Source organism: Hypanus sabinus, unplaced genomic scaffold, assembly GCF_030144855.1.
Source record: "Hypanus sabinus isolate sHypSab1 unplaced genomic scaffold, sHypSab1.hap1 scaffold_333, whole genome shotgun sequence".
NCBI classification, from domain to species: Eukaryota; Metazoa; Chordata; class Chondrichthyes; order Myliobatiformes; family Dasyatidae; genus Hypanus; species Hypanus sabinus.
The window spans coordinates 82,338-109,059 of NW_026781238.1; the positions used below are offsets into that span (position 1 = coordinate 82,338).

At 47.4% G+C, this 26,722-nt stretch overlaps 1 protein-coding gene across 1 annotated transcript in view; it reads left to right on the forward strand.

Annotated features, from left to right (window-relative positions):
* Nucleotides 1–26,722, forward strand: part of LOC132388476 (NACHT, LRR and PYD domains-containing protein 3-like) — a 72,018-nt gene that overhangs the window by 17,265 nt on the left and 28,031 nt on the right. The window contains exons 3-7 of the mRNA XM_059960814.1: nucleotides 7,823–7,915; nucleotides 8,799–8,965; nucleotides 12,741–12,912; nucleotides 13,012–13,062; nucleotides 17,708–19,445. Coding sequence (XP_059816797.1) covers nucleotides 7,855–7,915; nucleotides 8,799–8,965; nucleotides 12,741–12,912; nucleotides 13,012–13,062; nucleotides 17,708–19,445 — 2,189 coding nt within the window. The 5' untranslated portion in view covers nucleotides 7,823–7,854. The remainder of the gene's footprint in view (nucleotides 1–7,822; nucleotides 7,916–8,798; nucleotides 8,966–12,740; nucleotides 12,913–13,011; nucleotides 13,063–17,707; nucleotides 19,446–26,722) is intronic.

Here is a 26,722-nt window from a genome sequence, read left to right on the forward strand (position 1 = left end):
CTGAGAGATCTGTGACCAGACCCGGTTCGTTACCTAATACTAGATCTAGTATAGCATTCCCCCTCGTCGGCCTGTCAACATACTGTGACAGGAATCCGTCCTGGACACACTTAACAAACTCTGCCCCATCTGAACCCTTGGAACTAATCAGGTGCCAAACAATATTAGGGAAGTTAAAGTCAACCATGATAACAATCCTGTTATTTTTGCACCTTTCCTAAATCTGCCTCCCAATCTGCTGCTCGGTATCTCTGCTGTTACCAGGGGGCAATAGAATACCACCAATAGAGTAACTGCTCCATTCCTGTACCTGACTTCCACCCATACTTACTCAAAAGAGGATCCTGCTACATTACACACCCTTTCTGTAGTTCTAATAGTATCCCGTACCAGTAATGCCATCCGACCTCTATCCCTTTTAAAGCACTGAAATCCAAGAATATTGAGAATCCATTCCTACCCTGGCACCAGCCAAGTATCTGTAATGGTCACTACATCATAATTCCATTTACGTATCCAAGCTCTCAGTTCATCACCTTTGTTCCTGATGCTTATTGTATTGACGTATATGACTTTAGCCCTTCTACCTTATTAAGTTTACACCCTTTATTCTGCTTATCTTTCCTCAAAGATATGTTAGATCTGGCTTTACTCCATGCACTGCTTTCACTGCTCTATCGCTCCAGGTCCCATCCGCCTTGCAAATTAGTTTAAACCCTCCCGAACCCTGCTGGCAAACCTACCTCCAAGGATGTTGCTCCCCCTCGGGTTCAGGCGCAACACATCCAATCTCTACAGGTCCCAAATTCCCCAGAAAAAAGCCCAATTATCCAAAAATATAAAACCCTGCCCCTTGCACCAACTCCTCAGCCACGCATTCAACTGCCATCTCCTCCAATTCTTGCCATCACTGTCACGTTGTACTGTCAGCAATCCTGAGAACGCCACCCTAGCCTTCTGCCTAGTTCCCGAAACTCACACTTCAGGACCTCATCCCTCTTCCTGCCTATGTCGTTGGTACCAACATGTGTCACGACTTCTGGTTGCTTTCTCTCTCATACCAGGATGTCATGCACCCGGTCAGAGACATCCCGGACCCTGGCACCCGGGAGGCAACAAACCATGTGGGTTTCCTTCTCACGTCCACAAAATTTCCTGTCTGCTCCCCTGACTATAGTTTCCAATGACGTCAGCTCTCCTCTTATCCGTCCCATCCTTCTGCACCACAAGGTCAGAATCAGTGCCAAAGGCTCTGCTACCGTGGCTCACATCTGGCTGGTCGTCCCCGCCAACAGTATACAGGATGGTAAACATATTATTCAGGGGAATGGCTACAGGGGTGCCCTGCACTTCCTGTCTACTCTCTTTCGCTTTCCCTCTTCGGACACCCAATGACCTACTTCCGGCAGCCTAGGTGTGACTACCTCCCTGTAGCTCTCATCTATGACTGGCTCATTCTCCCTTATGAGTCGAAGGTCATCCAGCTGCTGCTCCAGATTCCTAAAACGGTCTTCCAGATCGACCAACCGCAAGCACTTCTGGCAGATGTGACTCTGCGGGAGAGGGGAGTTTCCCAAGACTGCCACAACTCACAGGTGAGGCACATTACTGTCTGAGGAGGCATTGAAAATACTAACTGGGAACAAGCTCGCACTCCGCCTCTTCTCGCTGAAGCCTCCACAGTCAAAGTCTGAAACTCCACTCCTTCACCTGCCCAATCACTTACTGGCCGCTTTTCACAGGCGGCTCCGCTTGAGCTACCCCTCTATTTACTTGTTTGAGTTTTTCAAACAGCTTGCTCACCTGACCTCAATTACCCAATCAGCTGCTCTCTGCTGAGTCTGAGCTATTCAAATCTTGATTGTCTAATCAGCGGTTTTCTGCTGAGCTATTCAAATTTTGAGTGATTTGATTGCACAGTCCAACTGCCAAAACTGCCAGAATCTTTCGAGTCAAAGCCTCAAAGCTCCACTCCTTCACTGGCCGCTTTCCACCAGAAGGGCGTACACTCCCCTCAGAATTTCCAAAGAAGCAACCCAGTCTGTCTAATATTTCCTCACCGTTGCATTGGGGGATCTTTATTTTGTTTTCTATGTACAGCAGTTGAGTGAAAATCGTGCCTCCGGTATTCTCCACACAGATCAATACATTGCAGCAGTACATTGAGGTAAAACAAATCATTCTGGTTACAGAGAAAGTGCAGTGCAGGTAGATATGTGGTGCAAGGTCACATCGATTTAGTCAGGAGTCCACTCATCACGCTGTTCGCTTCTAACAGCAGAATGGACACCGTCCTTGAGCCCGGTGGAGTGTTTCTGTTTTATTTTATCTTCGCCCCGATGGAGCATTAGAAGTGAGAATGTCCAGGGTTGTGGGGATCTTTCCTTCTGTGGCCTGCTTTACTGAGTCAGTGGGAAGAATAGACAGGGTCCATGGAGGGGAGGTTGGTTTCTATGATGTACTCAGGAAAGGATGTTGTGAGCATTGACTGTATGGGATGAATTACACCAGGGTCTGAATGAACTGAGAACTAAGAAATTGGTTGGGGTGGGGTGATATTTACAGTTTAGGGTGTTGCTGATATTTTACAATCAGTTACCATCTGTGCATTAAAATGAAGAGGGAATACTGCAGTTGCAGGAAATTTAAAGTGAGGAGGAGAAAATATTGGAGACGCTCAGCAGATCGGCAGCATCTCGGACAGTCTCAGTTCTGGAATTGGGTCTTCCACCATTTCTCCTTTCAGAGATGTAGTCTGATGTACTGAGTTCCCAGCGTTTCTACTTTATAATTTTACATTTTGTTCCGGCTATACTGCAGGAAACATGGCAGGCAGCTGTGCTGGGCAAGATCCCACACAGCAGGAAAATTGTAATCAAATGTGTTCGGTTTATCTGCTGGGGTCAGGCTGAAGTATATCCGCATCCTCTATACAGACCGGGGAACCAGCCTGAGCACCAGCCCCAGCAAAGGGTCATTAGGTTCTAATTCCACCTTAGATTATGAATCGGAAATGGCGGGAACACCACGGCAAATCGCCGGCATCAAAGCGTCTTTGTATTGGTGATGATATTGGGCTGGTGACTCTGAGGATATGGAACTGGCAGTATACGGGCTTCAGTCCAGGTTGGTAATTCGACAGCTGGGATTGGAATTTCCTCAGTTTGCAGTGAAGCTGAAATCCCGGGATGTTGGACATTGGTTATCGGAAAATCACCGTCTAAATTGCCCACTAGGACATCATATCTGTCAAGTATTTTGGAGATTATTTAAGAGTTAACTAGGGAGTTGAGTGAAGTTGGGCAGAAATGTTGTTGAACTTTGGTAAAGTCTGTAACAAGATCCCACATGTCAGCTGATCGGGAAGGTTCAGTCACGTGGGATTCACGGGGAGCTGGCGAGGTGGATTCACACCGGGATCGAGAACAAGAAGCAGAGGGAGATAATTCAAGATGGTTTTAGCAAATTGAGGCCTGTGACGAATGGGATGTGTGTGTCAGTGTTGAGACCTCTGTAATTCATTATTCATGCCATTGATTTGTTCATGAATGGACATGGCGCGATTAGGAAGTTTGAATTGAATTGAATTAAGTTGAATTGATTTCTTAAATCCTTCACATACATGGGGAGCAAAAATCTTTACGTTAGGTCTCGGTCAAAATGTGCAATGTGCAATGAAAGTAATTTATAATATATTGAACAGTCAATATAATATAGAGACACTCAATTGAGCGTGAGTTAACTAGTCTCATGGCCCGGTGGAAGAAGGTGTTCCAGAGCCTGTTGGTGCTGGCTTTTATGCTGCGGTACCGTTTCCCGGATGGTAGCAGCTGGAATAGATTGTGGTTGAGGTGACTCTGGTCCCCAATGATCCTTCGGGCCCTTTCTATACACCTGTCCTTGTAAATTCCTGAATCATGGGAAGTTCATAACTACAGATGCGCCAGACTGTCCGCACCACTGTCCTGCAATTGAAGGAAGTAAAGTTCCCATACCAAGTAGCGATGCAGCCAGTCAGGATGCTCTCAGTTGTGCCCCTGTAGAAAGTTCTTAGGACATGGGGGCCGATACCGAACTTCCTCAACCGTCTGAGGTGAAAGACGTGTTTTTGTGCCTTTTTCACCGCACAGCTGATGTGAACAGACCACGTGAGATCCTCGGTGATGTTTATGTCGAGGAACTTAAAGCTGTTCACCCTCTCAACCCCAGATCCATTGATGTCAATAGGGGTTATCCTGTCTCCATTCCTCCTGTAATTCACAACCAGCTCCTTTGTTTTTGCAAAATTGAGAGGAAGGTTGTTACTTTGCCACCACTGTGTCAGAGAGATGACCTCTTCCCTGTTGGCCATCTCGTTATTGCTTGAGAGGAGGCCAATCTATGTGGTGCCGTCGACAAACTTAATTAGCAGGTTAGAGCTGTGGGTGGCGACACAGTCATGTGCAGACAGGGAGACTAAATTCGGGAGACCGGCTTATCAGGCAACAGGTGACAATGAATTTCAAAGGCATCTTGGTCAGTTATGGAGATGGGCTGAGCAATGCCAAATGGTTTTCAACTTGGACAAGTGAGCGATGGTGCATTTTGGACAGTCAAACTAGGTGAGACTGGTGTAGTGAATGGGATCACAACAAGTGTTGTGGAACAGAGCAACCTGGGAGTACAAGAGTACAGTCACTGAAACTGGACGGGCAAGTATAGAGAGTGGAAAAGAAGGATATAATCATGCTGGCCGTCATCAGTTAGGGCATTGAGTTCTGGATTATGGGCATTATATTGTTGGTGTGGCGACACAGAGTATTCTGTACATTTGTGTTGACCCTGCTGTAGGAAAGATACTATCAAGTTGGATCGGGTGCAGACGAGATTGCTGAAGACGTTGCCTGGACTAGAGGGCCGAGTCATAGGCAGAGGTTGGCCGAGCTGGATCTTTATTCCAGAGGAGAATGAGGGTGACATTGTTGAAGTTTATGAAATCAAGTGGGATCATAGATAATGTGGTTGGTCGTGGTATTATCCCCAGGGTTCAAGATTCAAGATTGTTTACAAGTGTAAAGGAGAACAAAATGATTGTTATTCTGGATCCAAAGGAAGTCCTTGTAAATCTACTCTGTGCTCCCTCTGTAGCAGCCATATCGTTTCCTGTAGTGAGGTGACCAGAACTGAACACAATACTCCCAAGTGGGATCTAATCAAGGTCTTGTATAGCTGTAACATTACCTCACGCTCTTGAACTCAATTCCGTGACTGATAAATGTCAACACACCATATGCTTTCTTATCAACACTGTCAACGTGTGCATCAGCTTTGAGTGTTCTATCGACACTAGCCCCAAGATCTCACTGATCCTCCAGATTGACAGGAGTATTACCATTAATATTACATTTTCATGGAATCTGACCGAAATGAACCGCTTCACGCTTATCAGTATTGAACTCCATCTGCCACTTCTCTGTCCAATTCTGCACCCTATCGATGTTGCACTGTAACATCTGACAACCCTGCAGACGATCCACAACACTCCCAACGATTGTTTCTTCAGCAAACTTACTAACCCATCCTTCAACTTCCTCATCTGGGTCAGTTGTAAAAATCACAAAGAGAAGGTGTCCCAGAACAGACCCAACGGAACACTATCAGTCATCATCATCCCTGCAGAATACGAACCATCTACAGCCGCCCTTTGCCTTCTGTGGCCATGCCAATTCTGGATCCACAAAGCAAGGTCTCCTTGGATCCCATCCCTCATTATTTTCTGAATGAGCTTTCCATGGGGAACCTTTGCTAACCTCTTACTGAAATCCATATACAGTACTTCCACTGCTCTACCTTCATCAGTGTGTTTTGTTACATCCTCAAAGAATTCAGTCAGATTCATAAGGCATGACCTGCCCTCGGCAAGCCAGACTGACTATCCCTAATCAGATTATGTCTCTCCAAATGCTCATAAACCCTGCCTCTCAGGATCTTCTCTAAATTTTGCCCACCACTGAAGTAAGACTCACTGGTCTATAATTTCTTGAGTTATCTCTACTCCATTTCTCGAACAAAAGAGCAACGTTTGCAAACTTCCAATCTTCCGGTACTTCTCCCCACCTCATGAATGATGCGAAGATCATCGTCAGGGGATTAGCAATCTCCTCCCTCGATTCCTATATTTGCATGGGGTATATCTCGTTCAGTCCCGGCAACTTATCTAACTTAACACTTCTCAAAAGATACAGCGCATGCTCTTTCTTAAAGTCTGTACTTTTGTTTCAGTCCACTGTAAGTCATCCCCACAATTGTCAAGGGCCTTTTCACCGGTGAAAACTGAAGCAAAATACTCAGTATCTCAGAATATTTCAATGATCGGCAGGTTGAGAAACATTTGTTGAGAATGTAGCGGTGTAATGTAACCAAGCTAATTTGCCATTGCTGGCGACCCCCCACAGATTTGTTCTACTTACATGAAGTGCCCTCAAATCCAATAATGATTGTTACAAATGTCAGTGATAAGTATTCGATCCTTTATTAGCAATCAGTAAACATACAATCTTGAAGGGATGAAACAGATCTGAACCCAAGTTTAAGTTCAGCGTATCTGAGTGGATAATAACAAAATATATGACATCCGTCAGTCCCCAGCTGGGTAGTGTAGTAGGCCTCCAGTAGTCTCGATAGACATGGATTTGCACCTTGGGAAGTTTCCAGGCCGTAAGCCTGGGCAAGGTATGTTTTTTATGGAAGACCGGCATTAGCCCGAGCTGCAAGTCTCCCCTCCCCACGCCACCAATGTTGTCTGAAGGAAGGGCATTAGGGCTGTGTACTGCATGGAACAAAGCACAGATATATAACTGACTCCCTTTGCGTGTACCACACCCCTACTGATGCGACTAGTTACCATAAAAACATAATAAACACACAACGCAGGATGCAATGCTGATAGAGAACAGATACATGGCTCCTACACACAGGCTCAGCTCTGATACAGGGTCTGCCACCTGAAATATTAACATACTCTTTGTCTTGTTGAATAACTCCAGCATCTTATTTTATTTATTTTAATGATTTTTCCCAACTTGTTGTTCGGGATGTATGGCATGTCGACATTGTGTTTGACATTGAGTCATATAACTAACTATCTGATAATAGCCAGGTGATATGCTGAAAGAAATCTTAACTGAGTTCTGGAGCTAATAATGGTCTTAAAGTCCTGCCGGAAAAAACTATAGTGGTTCAGGACAAGATGTCACGATGCTATCGGTGATATTGCATTGTTCAGGATGTCACAGTTTCTCTCTGTTGACTCAAATCCTATATTGCCGTAGGTGTCAAGGCCAGGCAATGATAACCTGAAAGGAGACGGTGAGAATCGGGTGTGGTTGAGAAATCTGTATAATCCAGTGACAAGAGGAATAGAAGTCTAATCATCAGCAGAAATGTTTCAGCCCACACTGCTGTAACTCTTTTCCATTACGCACCACAGCGCCACCAGTGGTAGGAGGACCAAGACAGTGGGTGCTGTCTGCTCAATCTGCCTTGCCATTCCGTCGACGCAACACTCCTGGTCCAGGACACAAGATTTGTTCCTAAAAGGGAATTGCCTGCAGTACAGAGAGTAGATACCCTGGAGAATCCTGGTCCAGTGTACAATCCATGGAGAGATCGGAAATGGACATTGTGTGACTGTGGGTGGATGGGCACAGGTGGATCAGGCCATGTCAAGGCTAGAGTGGATCGGCCCAAGATGTTTGGAAGTGTTTTCCTCCGTTTAAAAACAAAACAGTATTCTCCTTTAATTAATGTCTGTCCCTCCTATTGTTGTTTTGTTTTGTTACAGAACAGTAAAAACTGATCACACCTGTCCCCAAAATGCGTCAAGGTTCGAGCAGTGGAGGAGCTCCAGTGACGTCAACATCAGGAAAGGACACGGGTATGTTGGTGAATTATTTAAATTTATAAATACTCTGCAGATTCTGCGTCTGTGTTTAATGCAATATAGGCAATTCACAAAGTATTTTTGAAAACTGAGCAGAGAGATGAGAGAGAGAGAGAGAGTTCACATCTCTGGGGAAACACAGTCACACATGGAAGGAGTACAGTTACCGTCTGCTCCTGCTCCTCTAACAGATTGTGATGCACATTAAAATAGCGAGTTACTCCAGAAGACAAGACATTCTGCAGATGCTGCAAGTTCTGGGCAACACAAAGACACACAACAGATTGGTAGAACTCAGCAGATCAGGCAGCATCCATGGAGAGGAATAAACAGTCGATATTTCAGATCAGGGCAACAAGGAATAGAAAATAATATGGAAATATCTTGAATTTCTGTCCCCTCATTTCCAGTCCTTGGCCCGAAACGTTGATTGTTTATTCTCCTCCATAGATGCTGCCTGACCTGCTGAGCACCTGCAGCATTTTGTGAGATATCCCAGAGATTTGCTGAGGAAGGGATTGACCAGACAGGCAGACAGTAACCCAAAGCCAAGCGGTGGTGATGGACAGTACCAGGAGAGTGATGGTGGTGGGTTACTATATTCTCAGCAATAAGCAGAGTCCTTCCAAAACAGAGAGCTGTATTGGCAGGGACAAGAGCAACCTTCAACAGATGGAGGTTTACCCCTCCTACACCCCCGGCAACCCCCAACCTCCAGTCCAAGCCTGTTCCTTCAAACTCAACCCCCCCCCCCCATATATATATATATATTATTTTATTTTCCGGTCTGTGTTTGGTGATCTTTAGGTTCCAGAGAGAAAGTTACTGCCCAATATGGATCAGTAATTTATTTCATTTTCACTATTTTCCTTCACAGGTCCAAGCTCAGTGATCACCGAGCTCCTGGCAAGTTGGGACGATTCCCAGCTGCTGCAGTTGACGGATATCTACCGGGACAGGCTGGAGCAGGCGATGGAAGGAGGGGTGCACGGAGTGAGCCTGGCGTTAACAGCCGAGAATCAGTTCAGCGTAGAGCAATATCGGGTGAGTGGGATGGAGAATGGGTTTGAATTTTCACACATCACAGGACTGATGGGTGTCGGAATTCTCACTCATCGGATAATAAAGCATAAAAATAAATCAGAAATAAATATATATAATTCTTAAAACGGTGAATCTGAAGGAGTGATTGAAAGAGGTTTAAACACTCCAGTGGCGGTTCAATGCTCAGAGCGAGGGGAGCAGGGAACAATTGCATGAGGTTGCAATAAGGAAGTTTAAATGGAAATATGGAAGGAACTTTCATTTTGAAAAGACCGTGCAGTGGGACGGCAGGATGTCAGTGAGAACCAGGGCATTATTACTGGATGCCACAGGAGCTCGAGTGTGTTCTGCTCTGGGTGGAGATGATTCCGTTATAATCTGTAATTGCAAACAGTGTGGATCGCGGAATACTGCTGTGTTGTAATTTATAATCACTGAATAAAGCTCCACTGGAAAGGGCAAAGGAAAGGCATCAGGTGTCAGCCGGTAATCCGCTGTCATGTTGGACACTGGCGGACTGAGGAGATGAATCACATCATCTTTTCTGCAACTTCTCCGAGACTGCTCACTCTGTTATAAAAACCCTCCTGACTGCACGAAGTGTCAGAAATAAGGCGGATGAGCTTGAAGCCCAGGTGCAAATGGGTAACTATGATCTTGCTGGGATAACGGAGACATGGCTGCAGGGAGATCAGACCTGGGAAATGAATGTACAAGGGTATACGTGCTATCATAGGGAGAGAAATGTGGGCAGATGGGGTGGGGTGGCCCTGTTGGTGAGGAATGAGATTCAGTCCTTTGCAAGGGTGGACATAGGGTCAGGAGAAGTACAGTCAGGGTGGATAGAACTGAGGAACAGTAAGGGCAAAAGGACCCAAATGGGTGTTGTCTGCAGGCCACCAAACAGTAGCATTGGGTGCAAGTTGAATAGGGAGTTAACATTGGCATGTGGCAAAGGTAGTTATGTAGGATTTCAACATGCAGGTGAACTGGGAGAATCAGGTTGGTGCTGGACCACAGAATAGGGAGTTTGTAGAGTGCCTACGGGATGCATTCTTGGAACAACTTGTACAAGAGCCGACCAGGGACAAGACTATTCTGGATTTAGTGTTAAGCAACGAACAGGATTTGATAAGCGATCTCGCAGTAAAGGAGCCATTAGGAGGTAGTGATCACAATATGATTAGCTTTTATCTGCAATTTGAGAAGGATAAGGGCAGATCAGAGGTGTCAGTGTTGCAGTTGAACAGGGGAAACTATGGAGCCATGAGGGAGGAGCTGGCCAAAGTTGACTGGACGGATAGCCTAGCAGAAAAGACAGTGGAACAGCAATGGCAGGTATTCTTGGGAATAATGCACAAGGTGCAAAATCAGTCCATCCCCCAGAGAAGGAAGGATTCAAAGGGAGAAAAGGGGCCTCAGTGGTTGACAAAGGAAATCAGAGACTGCATAGCATTAAAAAAAAGGAAATATGACAGCTAAGGTGAGTGGGAGGACAGATGATTGGGAAGTTTTTAAGGAACAACAGAACTTAACTAAAAAGACAATACGGGGAGAAAAAATGAGGTACGAACGCAAGCTAGCCAGGAATATAAAGGAAGATAGCAAAAGCTTTTTTAGGTATGTGAAGAGAAAGAAGATAGTTAAGAACAATGTTGGGCCCTTAAAGAATGAATTGGGTGAAATTGTTATGGGAAACAGAGAAATGGCAGAAGAATTTAATGAGTACTTTAGATCTGTCTTCACTAAGGAAGACACAAGCAATCTCCCAGATGTATGGATGGACCAAGGACATAGGGTAACAGAGGAAATGAAACATATTGACATTCGGAAGGAAATGGTGATGAGAAGACTGATGGGACTGAAGACTGACAAATCCCCAGGTCCAGATGGTCTGCACCCTAGGGTACTAAAGGAGGTGGCCCTGGAAATTGCGGATGCATTGGTAATCATTTTCTAATGTTCCTTAGATTCAGAATCAGTTACTGAGGATTGGAGAATGGCTAATGTTATCCCACTTTTTAAGAAAGGAGGGAGGGAGAAAACAGAACTATCAACCTGTCAGCCTGACGTCGGTGGTGGGAAAGATGCTAGAGTCCATTATTAAGGATGAAATAGTGGCATATCTAGATAGCAGTGACAGGATTGGGCCCAGACAGCATGGATTTACCAAGGGTAAATCATGCTTGACAAATCTGTTGGGAGTTTTTCGAGGATGTAACCAGGAAGCTAGACGGGGGAGATCCAGTGGAAGTAGTGTACCTCGATTTTCAGAAGGCTTTTGATAAGGTCCCACATGGAAGATTGGTGGGTAAAATCAAAGCTCAGGGCATCGGGGGGGGGGGAGGCATTGACATGGATAGAAAACTGGTTGGCAGATAGAAAGCAAAGGGTAGTGGTGAATGGGTGTTTCTCGGAATGGCAGGTGGTGACTAGTGGGGTGCCACAGGGCTCGGGATTGGGACCACAGCTGTTTACCATTTACGTTAACGATTTGGATGAAGGCATAGTAAATAACATCAGCAAATTTTCTGATGATTCTAAGCTGGGTGGCAGTGTGACACGTGATGAGGATGTTAGGAGAATTCAGGGTGACTTGGATAGGCCGGGTGAATGGGCAGATACTTGGCAGATGGCATTTAATATGAATAAGTGTGAGGTTATCCACTTTGGGAGTAAGAACAGGAAGGCAGATTATTATCTGAAGAGTGTAGAGCTGGGTAAGAGAGTAATACAAAGAGATCTCGGAGTCCTTGTTCATCAGTCACTGAAGGTGAATGAGCAAGTGCAGCAGGCAGTGAAGAAGGCTAATGGAATGTTGGCCTTTATTACAAAGGGAATTGAGTACAAGAGCAAGGAAATCCTATTGCATTTGTACAGAGCCCTGGTGAGACCACACCTGGGGTATTGTGTACAGTTTTGGTCTCCAGGGTTAAGGAAGGACATCCTGGCTGTAGAGGAAGTGCAGCGTAGATTCACGAGGTCAATTCCTGGGATGTCTGGACTGTCTTACGCAGAGAGATTAGAGAGACTGGGCTTGTACACGCCGGAATTAAAGAGATTGAGAGGGGATCTGATAGAAACATATATTATTATTAAGGGATTGGAGAAGATAGAGGCAGGAAATATGTTCCAGATGCTGAGAGAGTCCAGTACCAGAGGGCATGGTTTGAGAATAAGGGGTAGGTCATTTAAGACAAAGTTAAGGAAAAACTTCTTCTGCCAGAGAGTTGTGTGGCTCTGGAATGCACTGCCTCGGAAGGCAGTGGAGGCCAATTCTCTGGATGCTTTCAAGAAGGAGCTAGATAGGTATCTTATGGATAGGGAAATGAAGGGATATGGGGACAAGGCAGGAACCGGATATTGATAGGAATTGATCAGCCATGATCTCAAAATGGCGGTGCAGGCTCGAAGGGCCAAATGGTCTACATCTACACCTATTGCCTATTGTCTATTGACTTCTATCTTCATCTGTGATCGTTATTTTCTGATTTTGTTTTACACGGTCAAATCCGGTGAGGGATTATATATGGATTTGGAGCCACGTTAACGAAGCGGTCACAGACCAGCCAGGATCTCATTGACTGGTGGACCAGGTTCACGGTGAATGTCTCTCTGTGTGCTCTGCACTCGGAATGTACAGTCCATGTCCAGACAGGATCAGCACCCGTCCGGGTGACTGCTCAGTGTGATCCCGTTACAGAGCACATCATTTACTTCTCATTCTCTGTGTGAATCTGTCAGTCCCCAATATGTTCACCGTTACTCTTCACAGAAAATCTCTGATCTCGCTGATAAGGGAGAGCGGGCGGACAGTTCTAAACTCCTCCTGAGCCTGGTGATGGAGAAAGGCTCCCGCGCCCGGAGGGTGATGTGGGAAACCTTTGTGAAAATGCGGACTGGTGTCCCAAAGTTGGACAAAATACTGAAAGAAATACAGGAACATGGTGAGATAGTATCAGAGATTAATTCAATTTTGGAATCAAACATTACGCACTTATAATTTGAGGAATTGAAACGTGTCAAATTACTTTAAATCTGAACAGGTTGTGTTCTGGTCCATCGACCCGTACCGGAGATTCCCAGGGAGCTGAAAGGTAAGTGAAGAAACCGCTGTTTCCACCGAAGGTTGATGTTGTGTAGGGCCATGTCGTTGTTGAGCCACGGGGATTTGATCAGGTAAATGTTCCACCGTGACACAGCGCACAGTGAGACACATGGAAAAATGTTTGCTGGAGGGAGAGTTTCCACAGGACAGCATGAGGAACCAGGCAGAGAGTTGGTGAGTTTGCTGAAAGGGATCACTCATCTTTGGCCAAAGATGTTAATTTTCAAAAGGTACCAAAAGAACTTTTCAAACTGCTCACGTTTCTGTCACCTGTGTTACTGCTTTTCCAGTCTACATTCAGACAACAAAACCCCTCCGTTTCCCTGCACTAAGGATTTGGTAATTCTCGACAATTTCCCTGCAAACATGTTCTTCACTGTTCTTCATGCAGTTTGCCAAGGGAACAGTCACATATCTATTTCTGAGTAGAGAACAGACTCTCTCCCTGATTATTGAGGAAAATTGTTTCTCCTACTGTCACGTTCTCCAAAGTAAACATTACAACAATCAATGTTTTCCTACACTCCCCGTTTCACCGGAATACGTTGTCTGGAGAACCCACACACACCCTGCCAGGTCCTGACACATTGTGAGACCCCTCACAACCCTGGCAGGTTCCTAACACACTGTGAGACCCCACATTCCCCTGACAGTGTCCTGACACACTGAGACCCCACACACACCGGCAGGGTCCTGACACACTGAGACCCCAAACACTTCTGGCAGGGTCCTGACACACTGTGAGACCCCACACACCATAGAACATAGAACCATACAACACTACAGCACAGTACAGGCCCTTCAGCTCTCCCTGTTGTGCTGACCCATATATCCTTAAAAAAAGTACTAAACCCACACTACCCCATAACCCTCCATTTTCCTTTCATCCATGTGCCTGTACAAGAGGTTCTTAAATACCCCTAATATTTTAGCCTCCACCACTGACACTGACACACTCTGAGACCCCACACATCCGACAGGTTCTAACACACTGCGAGACCCCACATAACCCAGGCAGGTCCCTGAAAAACTGTGAGACCCCACACACTCCCTGAGAGTGTTCTGACACACTCTTAGACACCGGACACCCCTATAGGGTCCTGATTCACTGGAATATAGAAGGATGAGAGGGGATCTGATTGAAACATATATAATAATTAATGGATTCGACACGCTAGAGGCAGGAAACATGTTCCCGATGTCGGGGGAGCCCAGAACCAGAGGCCACACTTTAACAATAAGGGGTAGGCCATTTAGAACAGAGTTCAGGAAAACCTTTATCACCCAGAGAGTTGTGGATCTACGGAATGCTCTGCTTCAGAAGGCAGTGGAGACCAATTCTCTGGATGCTTTCAGGAAAGAGTTAGATAGAGCTCTTAAGGATAGCAGAGACGAGGGATATGGGGAGAAGGCAGGAACAGGGTAATGATTGTGGATGATCAGCCATAATCACATTGGATGGCGGTGCTGGCTCGAAGGGCCAAATGGCCTACTCCTGCAAGTATTGCCTAATATCTATTGACACACTATGAGACCCCACACACCCCTGGCAGTGTCCTGACAAACTGTGAGACCCCACACACCCCTGACAGGGTCCTGACACACTATGAGACCCCACACACCCCTGGCAGTGTCCTGACAAACTGTGAGACCCCACACACCCCTGGCAGTGTCCTGACAAACTGTGAGACCCCACACACCCATGGCAGTGTCCTGACAAACTGTGAGATCCCACACACACCTGACAGGGTCCTGACACACTGTGAGGTGCCACATAACCCTGACAGGTTCCTGATACACTGTCAGACGTGACACTTGCCCGACAAGTACCTGATACACAATGACATCCGACACACACCTGACAGGGTCCTGATACACTGGAATTTAGAAGGATGCGAGGGGATCTGATTGGAATATATAAGATTTTTAAGGGATTGGACACGCTAAAGACAGGAAACATTCCCGATGTTGAGGAAGTCCAGAACAAGAGGCCACAGCTAACAATAAGGTGTAGGCCATTTAGAACAGAGTTGAGGGAAAACTTTTTTCACCCAGAGAGTTGTGGATCTATGGAATGCTCCACTTCAGACGGTAGTGGAGACCAATTCTCTGGATGCTTTCAAGAAAGAGTTAGATAGAGCTCTTAAAGATTGCGGGGTCAAGAGATATGGGGAGAAGGCAGGAACAGGGTACTGATTGTGGCTGACCAGCCATGATCACATTGAATGGCGGTGCTGGCTCAAAAGGCTGAATTGCCTATACCTGTACCTATTGTCTATTATCAATTGACAAACCGTGAGACCCCACACAACCCAGGCAGGGTCTTGACACACAGTGAGACCCCACAGATGCCCAGCAGGGCGCTGACAATCTGTGAAACCCCATACGCCCCTGACAGGGTCCTGACACACTGTGAGACCCCACACACCCCTGACAGGGTCCTAACACACTGTGAGACCCCACACACCACTGACAGGGTCCTGACACACTGTGAGACCCCACACACACCTGACAGGATCCTGACACACTGTGAGACCCCACACACCCCTGACAGGGTCCTGACACACTGTTAGACCCCACACACCCCTGACAGGGTCCTAACACACTGTGAGACCCCACACACCCCTGACAGGGTCCTGACACACTGTGAGACCCCACACATCCCTGACAGGGTCCTGACACACTGTGAGACCCCACACACCCCTGACAGGGTCCTAACACACTGTGAGTCCCCACACGACCCTGACAGGATTCTGACACACTGTGAGACCCCACACACCACGGCTAGGGTCCCGAGACTCTGAGAAACCACAGACTCCTGGCAGGGTCCTGACATCCTGTGACTCCCCACACACCCCTGACAGGCTCCTGAAACACTGAGACCCCACACACACCTGGCACGGTCCTGACAGGATGTGAGACCCCACACTCCTAACGTGATACTGACACACGCCGAGATGACTCACACTCCTAAACACGTTCCTGACACACTACAGGACCCCACACATTCTTGACAGGGTCCTGACACAATGTGAGACACCACAAACCCGTGGCAGAGTCCTAACACACTGTTTGACCCAGCACAACTTTGGCAGGGTCCTGAAACACAATGAGACCACAAACAACCCAGGCAGGGTCTTGACACACAGTGAGACCCCATAGATACCCAGCAGGGCGCTGACAATCTGTGAGACCCCATACGCCCCTGACAGTGTCTTCAAACACTGTAAGACCCCACACACCCCTGACATTGGTCCGACACACTTTGAGACCCCGCACACCACTGCAAGGGTCCCGACACAGTGTGAGACACCACATAACCCTGACCGGTTCTTGATACACCACGAGATCCCACACCCACCTGATAGGGTCCTGATACACTGGAATTTAGATGGATTCGAGGGGATCTGATTGAAATATATAAGATTTTTAAGGGATTGGACATGCTAGAGACAGGAAACATGTTCCCGAGACCAGAACAAGAGGCCACAGCTAACAATAAGGGGTAGGCCATTTAGAACGGAGTTCAGGAAAAACGTTTTCACCCAGAGAGTTGTGGATCTATGGAATGCTCTGCTTCAGAAGGCAGTGGAGACCAATTCTCTGGATGCTTTCAAGAAAGAGTTTGATAGAGCTCTTAAAGATTGCGGATTCAAGGGGTATGGGGAGAAGGCAGGAACGGGGTTCTGATTGTGGATGATCATTCATGATCACATTGAATGGCAGTGATGGCTCCAAAGGCTGAATTGCCTACACCTGCACCTATTGTCTATTATCAATTGAAAAACCGTCAGACCCCATAGACTCCTGGCCGGATCCTGACACACTGTGAGACACCACAAACGCCTGACAGGCTCCTGAAACACTGAGACCCCACACACACCTGGCACGGTCCTGACAGGATGTGAGACCCCACACTCCTAAACAGGTTCCTGACGCACTACAAGACTCCGCACATTTCTGACAGTGTCCTGACACACTGTAAGACCCCATACGCCCTTGACAGTGTCCTGACACACTGTTAGACCCCACACACCTGATAGGTTCCTGACACACTGTGCCCTCCCCATACATCCCTGGCAGAGGCCGGACACAGTGCATAACCCCACACACCCGACAGGTTTTGAACACACTTTGAGATCCCACGCACCCCACCCACCCACCCACAGTGCATGTTCTGATCAGCAAAGCTGCTTCTTTGTATTTTGATTCAGTGACGGTGAGACGGGAGGGTGAGCTGTGATTCCCCGACCTGTTCCTTTGACAGAATGCCCACTTCTCTATCTCCATACGCCACATCAACACAAGGGATTAAAAGATACTTCCTCAGGAGCAATGATATCTGTGGCAGTAGTGAGATGTTGTCCAGTACGGGACAGTTGGGGGTCAGTAAACTACCAGGGAAATACTCACCTTCACAGCACAGTTAATGTGGAAATGTGATGATCTGGTGTTTATCTGGAACAGGCCTCTCCGTCCAGTCAGCGGTCTGTTAATTTAATTTACTTTACTGTACGAACATCCATGGACAAATCCAATTAATACAATAGCTTTGAGCTAACTCTTGTGTGCTTGAATACTGAGTTCTGAGTTGAGGCATCTAACAGTTTGTCCACTGTCTGTTCCCATGGAAGATGTTCAACAGAAACACAAGGAGACTCTGCGGGCACAAACTGAAACATTGAGAGTGAACACGATCCTGATGACGGAGAAGGTGAAGGTTTTCCAGCTGGTTGATCGATACGCTGAGCTCACGGTCATTTCTACTGTTCGAGATCGGAGACTGGTGGAACATGAGCTGCGGGCAAGAGGCAGAGACCACGAGGAGTGGAGAGAGAAACATCTCCGCAGAGAGCTGAAAAAAATCCGGACTGATCAGTTGTTCCAGAGCAGCTTTTCCCGGAGTAAATCCAAATCTGGGAGTTCGGCAGCAGTGGCTGGAGGCCCAGGGATCGGGAAAACAACAATGGTACAAAAGATTGTTTACGACTGGGCCACGGGGAAAATATACCAACAGTTCCAGTTTGTCTTCAGTTTCAAATTCCGCGATTTAAACTCCATTAACTGCAGAATAAACCTGAAGGAACTGATTCTGGATCAGTATCCTTACTTTGGGAATATTCTGAAAGAGGTCTGGAAGAACCCAGAGGGATTGCTGTTCATATTCGATGGTTTGGATGAATTCAAACATGGAATTGATTTTGCTGACAGTCAGAGAAATACAGAACCTCAGTCAACATGCACAGATCCAGATTTCAAGTGCAAGGTGTCTGACATTGTGTACAGTTTAATCCAGCACAAGCTGCTCCCAGGGTGTTCAGTGCTGGTCACCACCCGCCCCACTGCGTTACATTTATTGGAAAAGGCTGAGATCAGTACCAAAGCTGAAATCCTGGGATTTTCTGGTGAGGAACGGAATGAATATTTCATCAGACATTTTGAAGATCAGACGGTGGCGGAAGCTGTTTTCAAACACGTGAAGGAGAACGAGATCCTGTACACCATGAGCTATAACCCCTCCTACTGCTGGATCCTCGCTCTGGCACTGGGCCCCTTTTTCACACAAAGAGTCAGGGACCTGCAGCGAGTTCCCAAGACCATCACTCAACTATATTGCTACTATATTTACAACATCCTGAAAAACCACGGCCGTGAGATTGAGAGACCCCGTGATGTGTTACTCAGGGTTGGTCAGATGGCCTTCAGAGGAGTGTCCGGGAAGAAGATTGTGTTTACAGATGGAGATTTGATCAAGTACAAGCTGCAGCCTTCCCAGTTCCTGTCCGGGTTCCTGATGGAGCTTTTGGAGAGAGAGGATTCTGCCTGGAGCGTGGTGTACACATTCCCACACCTCACCATCCAAGAGTTTGTAGCTGCAGTTGCACAATTCCTGATCCCAGATGGCAGAGATATCATGAAACTCCTCACTGAAGCCCACTGCATGAGGGATGGGCGGTTTGAGGTATTTCTCCGTTTTGTTGCTGGTCTCTCCAACCCAATGACAGCTCGGGGCCTGGAGGAGGTTCTGGGTCCATTTCCTCAACAAACGACCTGCCGGGTGATTGACTGGGTGAAGGAGGAGGTTAAACGCCAGAGTGGAAACACATGGAGTGAAGCTGGTAAAAGGAGCCTCCTGAACACATTGCACTACCTGTTTGAGTCTCAGAATCGTGGACTGGCTCAGGCCGCACTGGGATCAGTGGAAACACTTTCACTCAGTGGAATGACACTGACCCCGATTGACTGCGCGGTCCTGTCTCATGTCATCGGACTCTGTGATACAATAAAACACCTCGACCTGCACGACTGCCGCATTCAGTGTGAAGGAATCCAGCGGCTGGGACCCGGGCTGCTCAAGTGCCAGGAGTTGAGGTAACTTGATTTATCTCTCACTCTGAACTGTGAAACTGTCTCATTGTATTGTATCAATGTAAAGGAATATTGGTAAATTTGTAGTAAATCAGATTGTGAAGAATTGTGACAAATGCCCAGGGGATCAGTCAGTAATTCCCCAAGGACGGGAGGGTTCTGTGGTTCCTTGTGAAGGGATGTTGGAGACTTCATCAGATCAGTGAACAACGGCCATTGGTTTAATGGTAGTAAATCACGGGAATGGCCGTGTTTCTCGCTGCCTGTGACACGTCCATTAACAATGTTCCTTCTCACTGTGACTGACACCCAGACAGACACTGACTGCAGCAGGTGGGTCAGAGATCCACACCCCCTTCCCGGTGAGGGACGAGAGACCGTCAGCAGACTCTCCCAGTGAGAAGGAAAGAAATACCATTGTGAGATTGTCCTCCGCTGACCTTCCCCGTGTGTGAATTTGCTCACTTCCAGATACGCAAAGAGCGAGGGCGCATCGCCTCTGGGCCTCTGTTCAGACCCAACACACTCGTACAAAATATTTCTGCCTCCTGTCGTCTTTTAGGATTATCGTTTACCCTTGGAATCACCCTGTGGGACCTCTCATCCCAATCCCCCTTCCATTCTTTGGAATCTCACCCCCATCCCCATTCCTCCTGTGGGCTCTCTATTACCCTTTCCTCATCCTCCTGTGGGACGTCTTTTCCACAAAAAGCCCCCACCCCTTCCTGTGGGATCTCTCCTCCCCATCCCCCTTCCTCTTGTGAGATCTCTCCTCCCGATCCCTCTTCCTCCTATGGGCTCTCTTTTTCCCATCATCCTTCCTCCTGTGGGATCTCTCCTCCCCATCCCCCTTCCTCCTGTGAGATCTCTCTTCCTCATCTCCCTTTTACCTATGAGATCGCTCTTCCCATCCCCTTCCTGCTGTTGGAAATCTCTTCCCCATATCCTATCCTCCTGTGGGATCTCTCTCCCCCATCGACTTCCTCCTGGCGGATCTCTCTTTGGCATGCCCCATTGCCCTGTGCAATTTCTCTTCCCCAACCCACTTCCTCCTGTGAGATTTCTCTTCCCAATCCCACATCCTCCTGTGCAAACTCTCTTCCACATCTCTCCTCCTCCTGGCCAATCTCTCAACCCCTTCCCACTTCATCCTGTTTAATCTCTCTCTATTACCCGCTTCCTCCTGTGTGCCTCATCCAGCTGTGGGATCTCACTTCCACACTCCCATGCCGCCTGTGGGATATCACATACCCATCCCCTTCATCCTTTGGGATCTCTCTTCCCCATCCCCATTCCTCCTATGGACTCTCAGTTATTCCTCATCCTCCTGTGGGATATCTTTTCCACACCACCCCCCCCCCCCTTCCTGTGAGATCTCTCTTCCCCAACCCCCTTCTTCTTGTTTGATCTCTCCTCCCCATCCCTCTTCCTCCTGTAAGATCTATCTTCCCCATCTCCCTTTCATCCTGTGGGATTTCTCTTCCCCATCTCCCTTTCACCTATGAGATTGCTCTTCCCCACCCTCCTTCCTTCTATGGATCCCTATCCCTTCCTGCTGTTGGAATTCTCTTCCCCATACCCTTTCCTCCTGTGGGATCTCTCTCCCCCATTGACTTCTTCCTGTCGGATCTCTCTTTGGCATGCCCCATTGTCCTATGGGTTCTCTCGTCCCCATCCCCCTTCCTCCTGTGGGATTTCTCTTCCCCATTCCCCTTCCTCCTGTGGGATCTCGCTTCCCCATCCCCTTACTCCTTTGGGATCTCTCTTCCCCATCCCCATTCCCCTTTCACCTGTGGGAACTCTTCTCCCCATAGATCCTTAAAATCATAGAACACTACAGCACAGAAAACAAGCCATTCGGTCCTTCGAGACTGTACCAAAACCTTATTCCGCTAGTCCCATTGACCTGCTCCCAGTCCATAACACCCCAGTCCTCTCCCATCCATGTATCTATCCAATTTATTCTTAAAGTTTAAGAGTGAGTCCACATTTTCCACATCAGATGGCAGCTCGTTCCACACTCTCACCATCCTCTGAGTGAAGAAGTTCCTCCTAATGCTCCCCCTAAACCTTTCCCCTTTCACGCTGAAGCCACGTCTTCTCATATTTATCTCTCCTAATCTATGTGAAAAGAGCCTATTCGCATTTACCCTGTCTATATCCTCATAATTTTGTAAACCTCTATCCAATCTCCCCTCATTCTTCTATGCTCGAAGGAATAAAGTCCTATCCTGTTCAACCTTTCCTTGTAACTCAACTCCTGAAGATCTGGCAACATCCTAGTAAATCTTCTCTGCACTTTTTCAAACTTACTGATATCCTTCCTAGTTAGGTGATCAGAACTGCACACAATACTCCAAATTTGACCTCACCAACGTCTCATACAACCTCACCATAATATTCCAACTCCTATACTCAGTACTTTGATTTATGAATGCCCGGATGCCAAAAGCATTCTTTACAACCCTGTCTACCTGTGATGCCACTTTGAGGGACATGTATCTGAACTCCCAGATCCCTTTGTTCCTCCGCACTCTTCAGTGCCCTACTGTTTACTGTGCATGTCATAACTTGATTTGTCCTTCCAAAATGGAACACCTCACACTTGTCTGCATTAAACACCATCTGCCATTTTCTGGTCCATTCTTCCAGTTGGTCCAGATCCCTCTGCAAGCTTTAAAAGCCTTCCTCGCTTTCCACAACGCCTCTATCTTAGTGTCATCAACAAACCTGCTGATCCAATTTATCACATTATCATCTAGATCATTGATATAGACAACAAACAACAATGGTCCCAGCACAGATCCCTGAGACACGCCACCAGTCTGTGAAACAATCATCCACTACCACTCTCTGTCTTCTCCCACACAGCCAATTCGAATCCAGTTTACAACCTCTCCATGGATACCTAGTGTCTGGAACTTTAGAACTAACCTCTCATGTGGGACTTTGTCAACGGCCTTACTAAAGTCAATGTAGACAACATCCACAGCCTTTCCTTCACATGCATTCTTTGTAACCTCCTCGAAAAATACTACAGGATTCATTAAACATGATCTACCAGATACAAAGCCATGCTGATTATCTTTTATCAGCCCTTGGCTGTCCAAATCCTTGTATATCTGATCTCTCAGAACACCTTCCGATAATTTACCTACTACTGATGTCAGGCTCACTGGCCTGTAATTACCTGGCGTACTTTTGGAGCCTTTTTCAAACAACGGAACAACCTGAGCTACCCTCCAATCCTCCGGCACCGCACCCGTGGCTGAGAGCATTTTAAATATTTCTGCCAGGGCCCCTGCAATTTCTACACTAGTCTCTCTGAAGGTCAGAGGAAATATCATGTCAGGCCCTGGGGATTTATCTACCTTTATTCACGGTAAGACAGCAAGCAGCTTCTCTTCTTTAATCTCTATATGTTCCATGACACTACTGTTTGTTTCCCTTAATTCCATATCCGCTATGCCAGTTTCCTGAGTAAACACTGACGCAAAAGACCTGTTTAAGATCTCCCCCATCTCGTGAGGCTCCACACAAAGACGACCACTCTGATCTTCTAGGGGACCAATTTTGTCCTTTACTATCCTTTTACTCTTAATATACTTGTAGAAACCCGTCGGGTTTACCTTCACATTATCTGCCAAAGCAACCTCATGTCTTCTTTTTGCCTTCCTGATTTCTATACTCTTTAAGTACCTCATTTGTTCCTTGTTGCCTATACCTGCTAAACAACTACTTAACTAGATCGCCAATATCCCTTGAAAACCAAGGTTCCCTGTGCCTGTTCACTTTGCCTTTAATCCTGGCAGGAACATGCAAACTCTGCACTCTCAAAATATCACACTTGATGTCGTTCCACTTACTGAACACATCATTGCCAGAAAACAACTTATCCCAATCCACTCTTCCCAGATCCTCTCTCATTTCCACAAAATTGGCCCTTCTCCAGTTTAGAACCTTAACAGGTGGACCAGTCCTATCCTTATCAATAAATATCTTGAAACTAATGACATTATGGTCACTGGACCCAAAATGTTCACCTGCACATACTTCTGTCGCCTGACCTGTCTGGTTCCTTAATAGGAGATCAGGTATTGCACCCTCTCTCGTTGATACCTCAATATATTGATTTAGAAAGCTTTCCTGAACACATTTGACAAACTCCACGCCATCTAACCGTTTCTCAGAATAGGAGTCCCCGTCAATATGTGGAAAGTTAAAATCCCCTATGATTACAACTTCCTGTTTCTTACATTGGTGTGCTACCTCTCTACAGATTTGCTCCTCCAATTCTCTCTGACTATTTGGCGGTCTATTATACAACCCTATTAGTGTGCTCACATCTTTCCGGTTCCTCAGCTCCACCCATATGGCCTCTGTAGACGAACCCTCTGGGCTCTCCCGTCTGCACACAGCTGTGATATTCTCCCTGACTGGTAATGCCACTCCTCCCCGTTTCATCCCTACCCCTATCACATCTGAAACAATGGAAACCCGGAACATGAAGCTGCCAGTCCTGACCCTCCTGCAAACCAAGTCTTACTAATAGCAATAATGTCGATATCATCGTGCCAATCCACGCCCTAAACTCATCTGCCTTACCTACAATACTCCTCGTATGGAGATAGAACATTTCTATCACTTACAAACCTTTGATATCTGTCTATATAAGCAGTCCTCGCATGACTCTTATCCTCCTCCACGTCACTATCTGCTCTAACACTCTGGTTCCCCTCCCCCTGCAATCTAGTTTAAATCCCCCGGAGCAGAACTTGCTAACCTACTGGCAAGGATGTTAATCCCATCCAGTTCAGGTGCAAACTGTCCAGTTCGAACTGGTCCCACCTCCACTGGAAGAAAGCCCAATTATCCAGAAACATGAAACACTCCCTCATGCACCATCCCCTCAGCCACGTATTTAGCTGCATTATCTTCCTATTTCTAGCCTCACTAGCACGTGGCATGGGTAGCAATCCTCCTGTGAGATCTCGCTTTCCCAACCCCCTTTCATCCTCTGGGCTCTCTGTTCCCACTCCGCCTTCCATCCAACTGTTGGATCTCTCCTCAGCATCCCCCTTCCTCCTGTGGGAACTCTCATCCCCATCCCGCTTCATACTGTGGGATCACACTTCCCCATTCCCCTTCCTTCTTTGGGATCTCCCTTCCCCATTCCTTCCTCCTGTGTGATTTCTCATTCCCAACCCCTTTCCTGCTGTGGGATCTCCCTTCTCCATCCCCCTTCCTCCTGTGGGCGCTCTGTTCTCTATACACCTTCCTCCTGTCGGATCTCTCATCACCAGCTCCCTTCCTCCTGTTGAATCTCTTTTCCCCATCCCAATTCCTACAGTGGAATCTCTCTTCTCCACCCCCAATACTCCTGTCGGATCTCTCTTCCGCATCCCCTTCCACCCTCTGGGGCCTCTGTTCCGATACCACTTCCATCTGTGGGATTTCAACTTCCCACCCCCTTCTTCCTGGGAGAACTCACTTCCCTATCCCATTTCCTACTGTGGGATCTCTCTTCCCCATCCACCTGACCACCGTGGGGTCTCTGTTCCCATCGCTCCACTTCCTATGGGATCTTGCTTCCCCATTTCCCTTTCTCCTGTACATCTCTCTTCCCCATTCCCCATCCTCCTGTGGGATCTCTCTTCCCCATCCCCCTTCCTTCTGCGGAATCTCTCTTCCCAAACCCCTACGTCGGGTGGGATCACACTTACCCATCCCACTTCCTCCCGTGACTTTTATTTTCCCCATCCTCCTATGGGATCTCTCCTACTCATCCCCCAACCTCCTGTATGATCTCGCTTCCCCACCCACTTCCTCCTGTCTCAGCTATCTTTCCCATGCCCCAACATCCTATGGGATCTCTATTCCCCATTCCACTTCCTTCTGTGGGATTTCACTTCCACATCCCCCTTCCTCCTCTGGGATCTCTCTCCCCCATCTCCCTTCCTCCTGTGGGTCCTATGTTCCCATCCCACACCTCCCGTGGGATCTTTCCTACTCATCCACATGCTTCCTGTCGGATCTCTCTTCCCCATCACCCTTCCTCCTGTGGGATCTCTTCCTCATCCCCCTTCCTCCTGTGGGATCTCTTCCCCACCCCCCTGCCTCCTGTGGGTTCCCTCTTCCCCATCCCCCTTCCTCCTGTGGGATATCCCTTCCTCATCTCCCTTCCTCCTGTGGGATCCCTCTTCCCCATCCCACTTCCTCCTGTGGGATATCACATCCCCATCTCCCTTCCTCCTGTGGGATCTCTCTTCCCCATCCCCCTTCCTCCTGTGGGTCATCATAATGCCCCCTCTTCCTGTGGGCTCTGTCTTGACCCTCCACATGTATCTCTCTTTCCCCATCCCACATTCTCCTGTCGGATCTCTCTTCCCCATTCTCCTTCCATCTGTGGGATATGTCCTCCCCACCATCTTTCTTCATAGGGATATATCTTTCCCAACCCCCTTACTTCTGTGGGATCTCTATTCCCCAACCCCCTTCCTCCTGTGGGATCTCTCTTCCCCAACCCACTTACTCCTGTGGGATCTCTCTTTCTCATCCCCATTACTCATGAGGTATCTCTCCTACTCATCCCACATCCTCCTACGGGATCTCTCTTCACGATCCCACTTCATCCTGTGGGATCTCTCTTCCACATCCTCCTTGTGGCATCTCTCCTGCCCATTACCTTCCTGCTATTCAATATCTCTTCTCATCCACTTTCCTGCTCTGGCATCTCTTTACCCAATCGCACTTCATCCTGTGAGATCCCACTTCCCCATACCCTTCCTTCGGTGGGATTTATCTTCCCCACCAGTTTTATACCTATGGGTTCTCTCTTTCCAATCCTCATCCTTCTGTTGGACCTCTCTTCTCCATCCAACTTCCTCCTCTGGGCTCTCTTTCCCAAGCCCCTGACACAGATAGGATTTCTCTTCTCCATCCCCCTTCTCCTGTGGGATCTCTCTTACCATCCCACTTCCTCCTGTTCCCCGTCCCCATTCCTCTTGAGGTACCTCTCCTACTCATCCGCCATCCTCCTCTATGATCTCTCTTACACGTCCCCCTCTTCCTATCAGATCTCTCTTCCCCTGTTCCTTCCTCCTGTAGGATTTATCTTCCCCACTCCCTTTCTTCCTGTGGGAACTCTTTTCCCCATCCCCCTTCCTGCTTTGTAATGACTCGGATTTATCTTCCCTACCAGCTTTCTTCCTATGTGTTCTCTCTTTCCCATCCTCTTCCTTCTGTTGGACCACTCTTCCACATTCCACTTCCACCTCTGG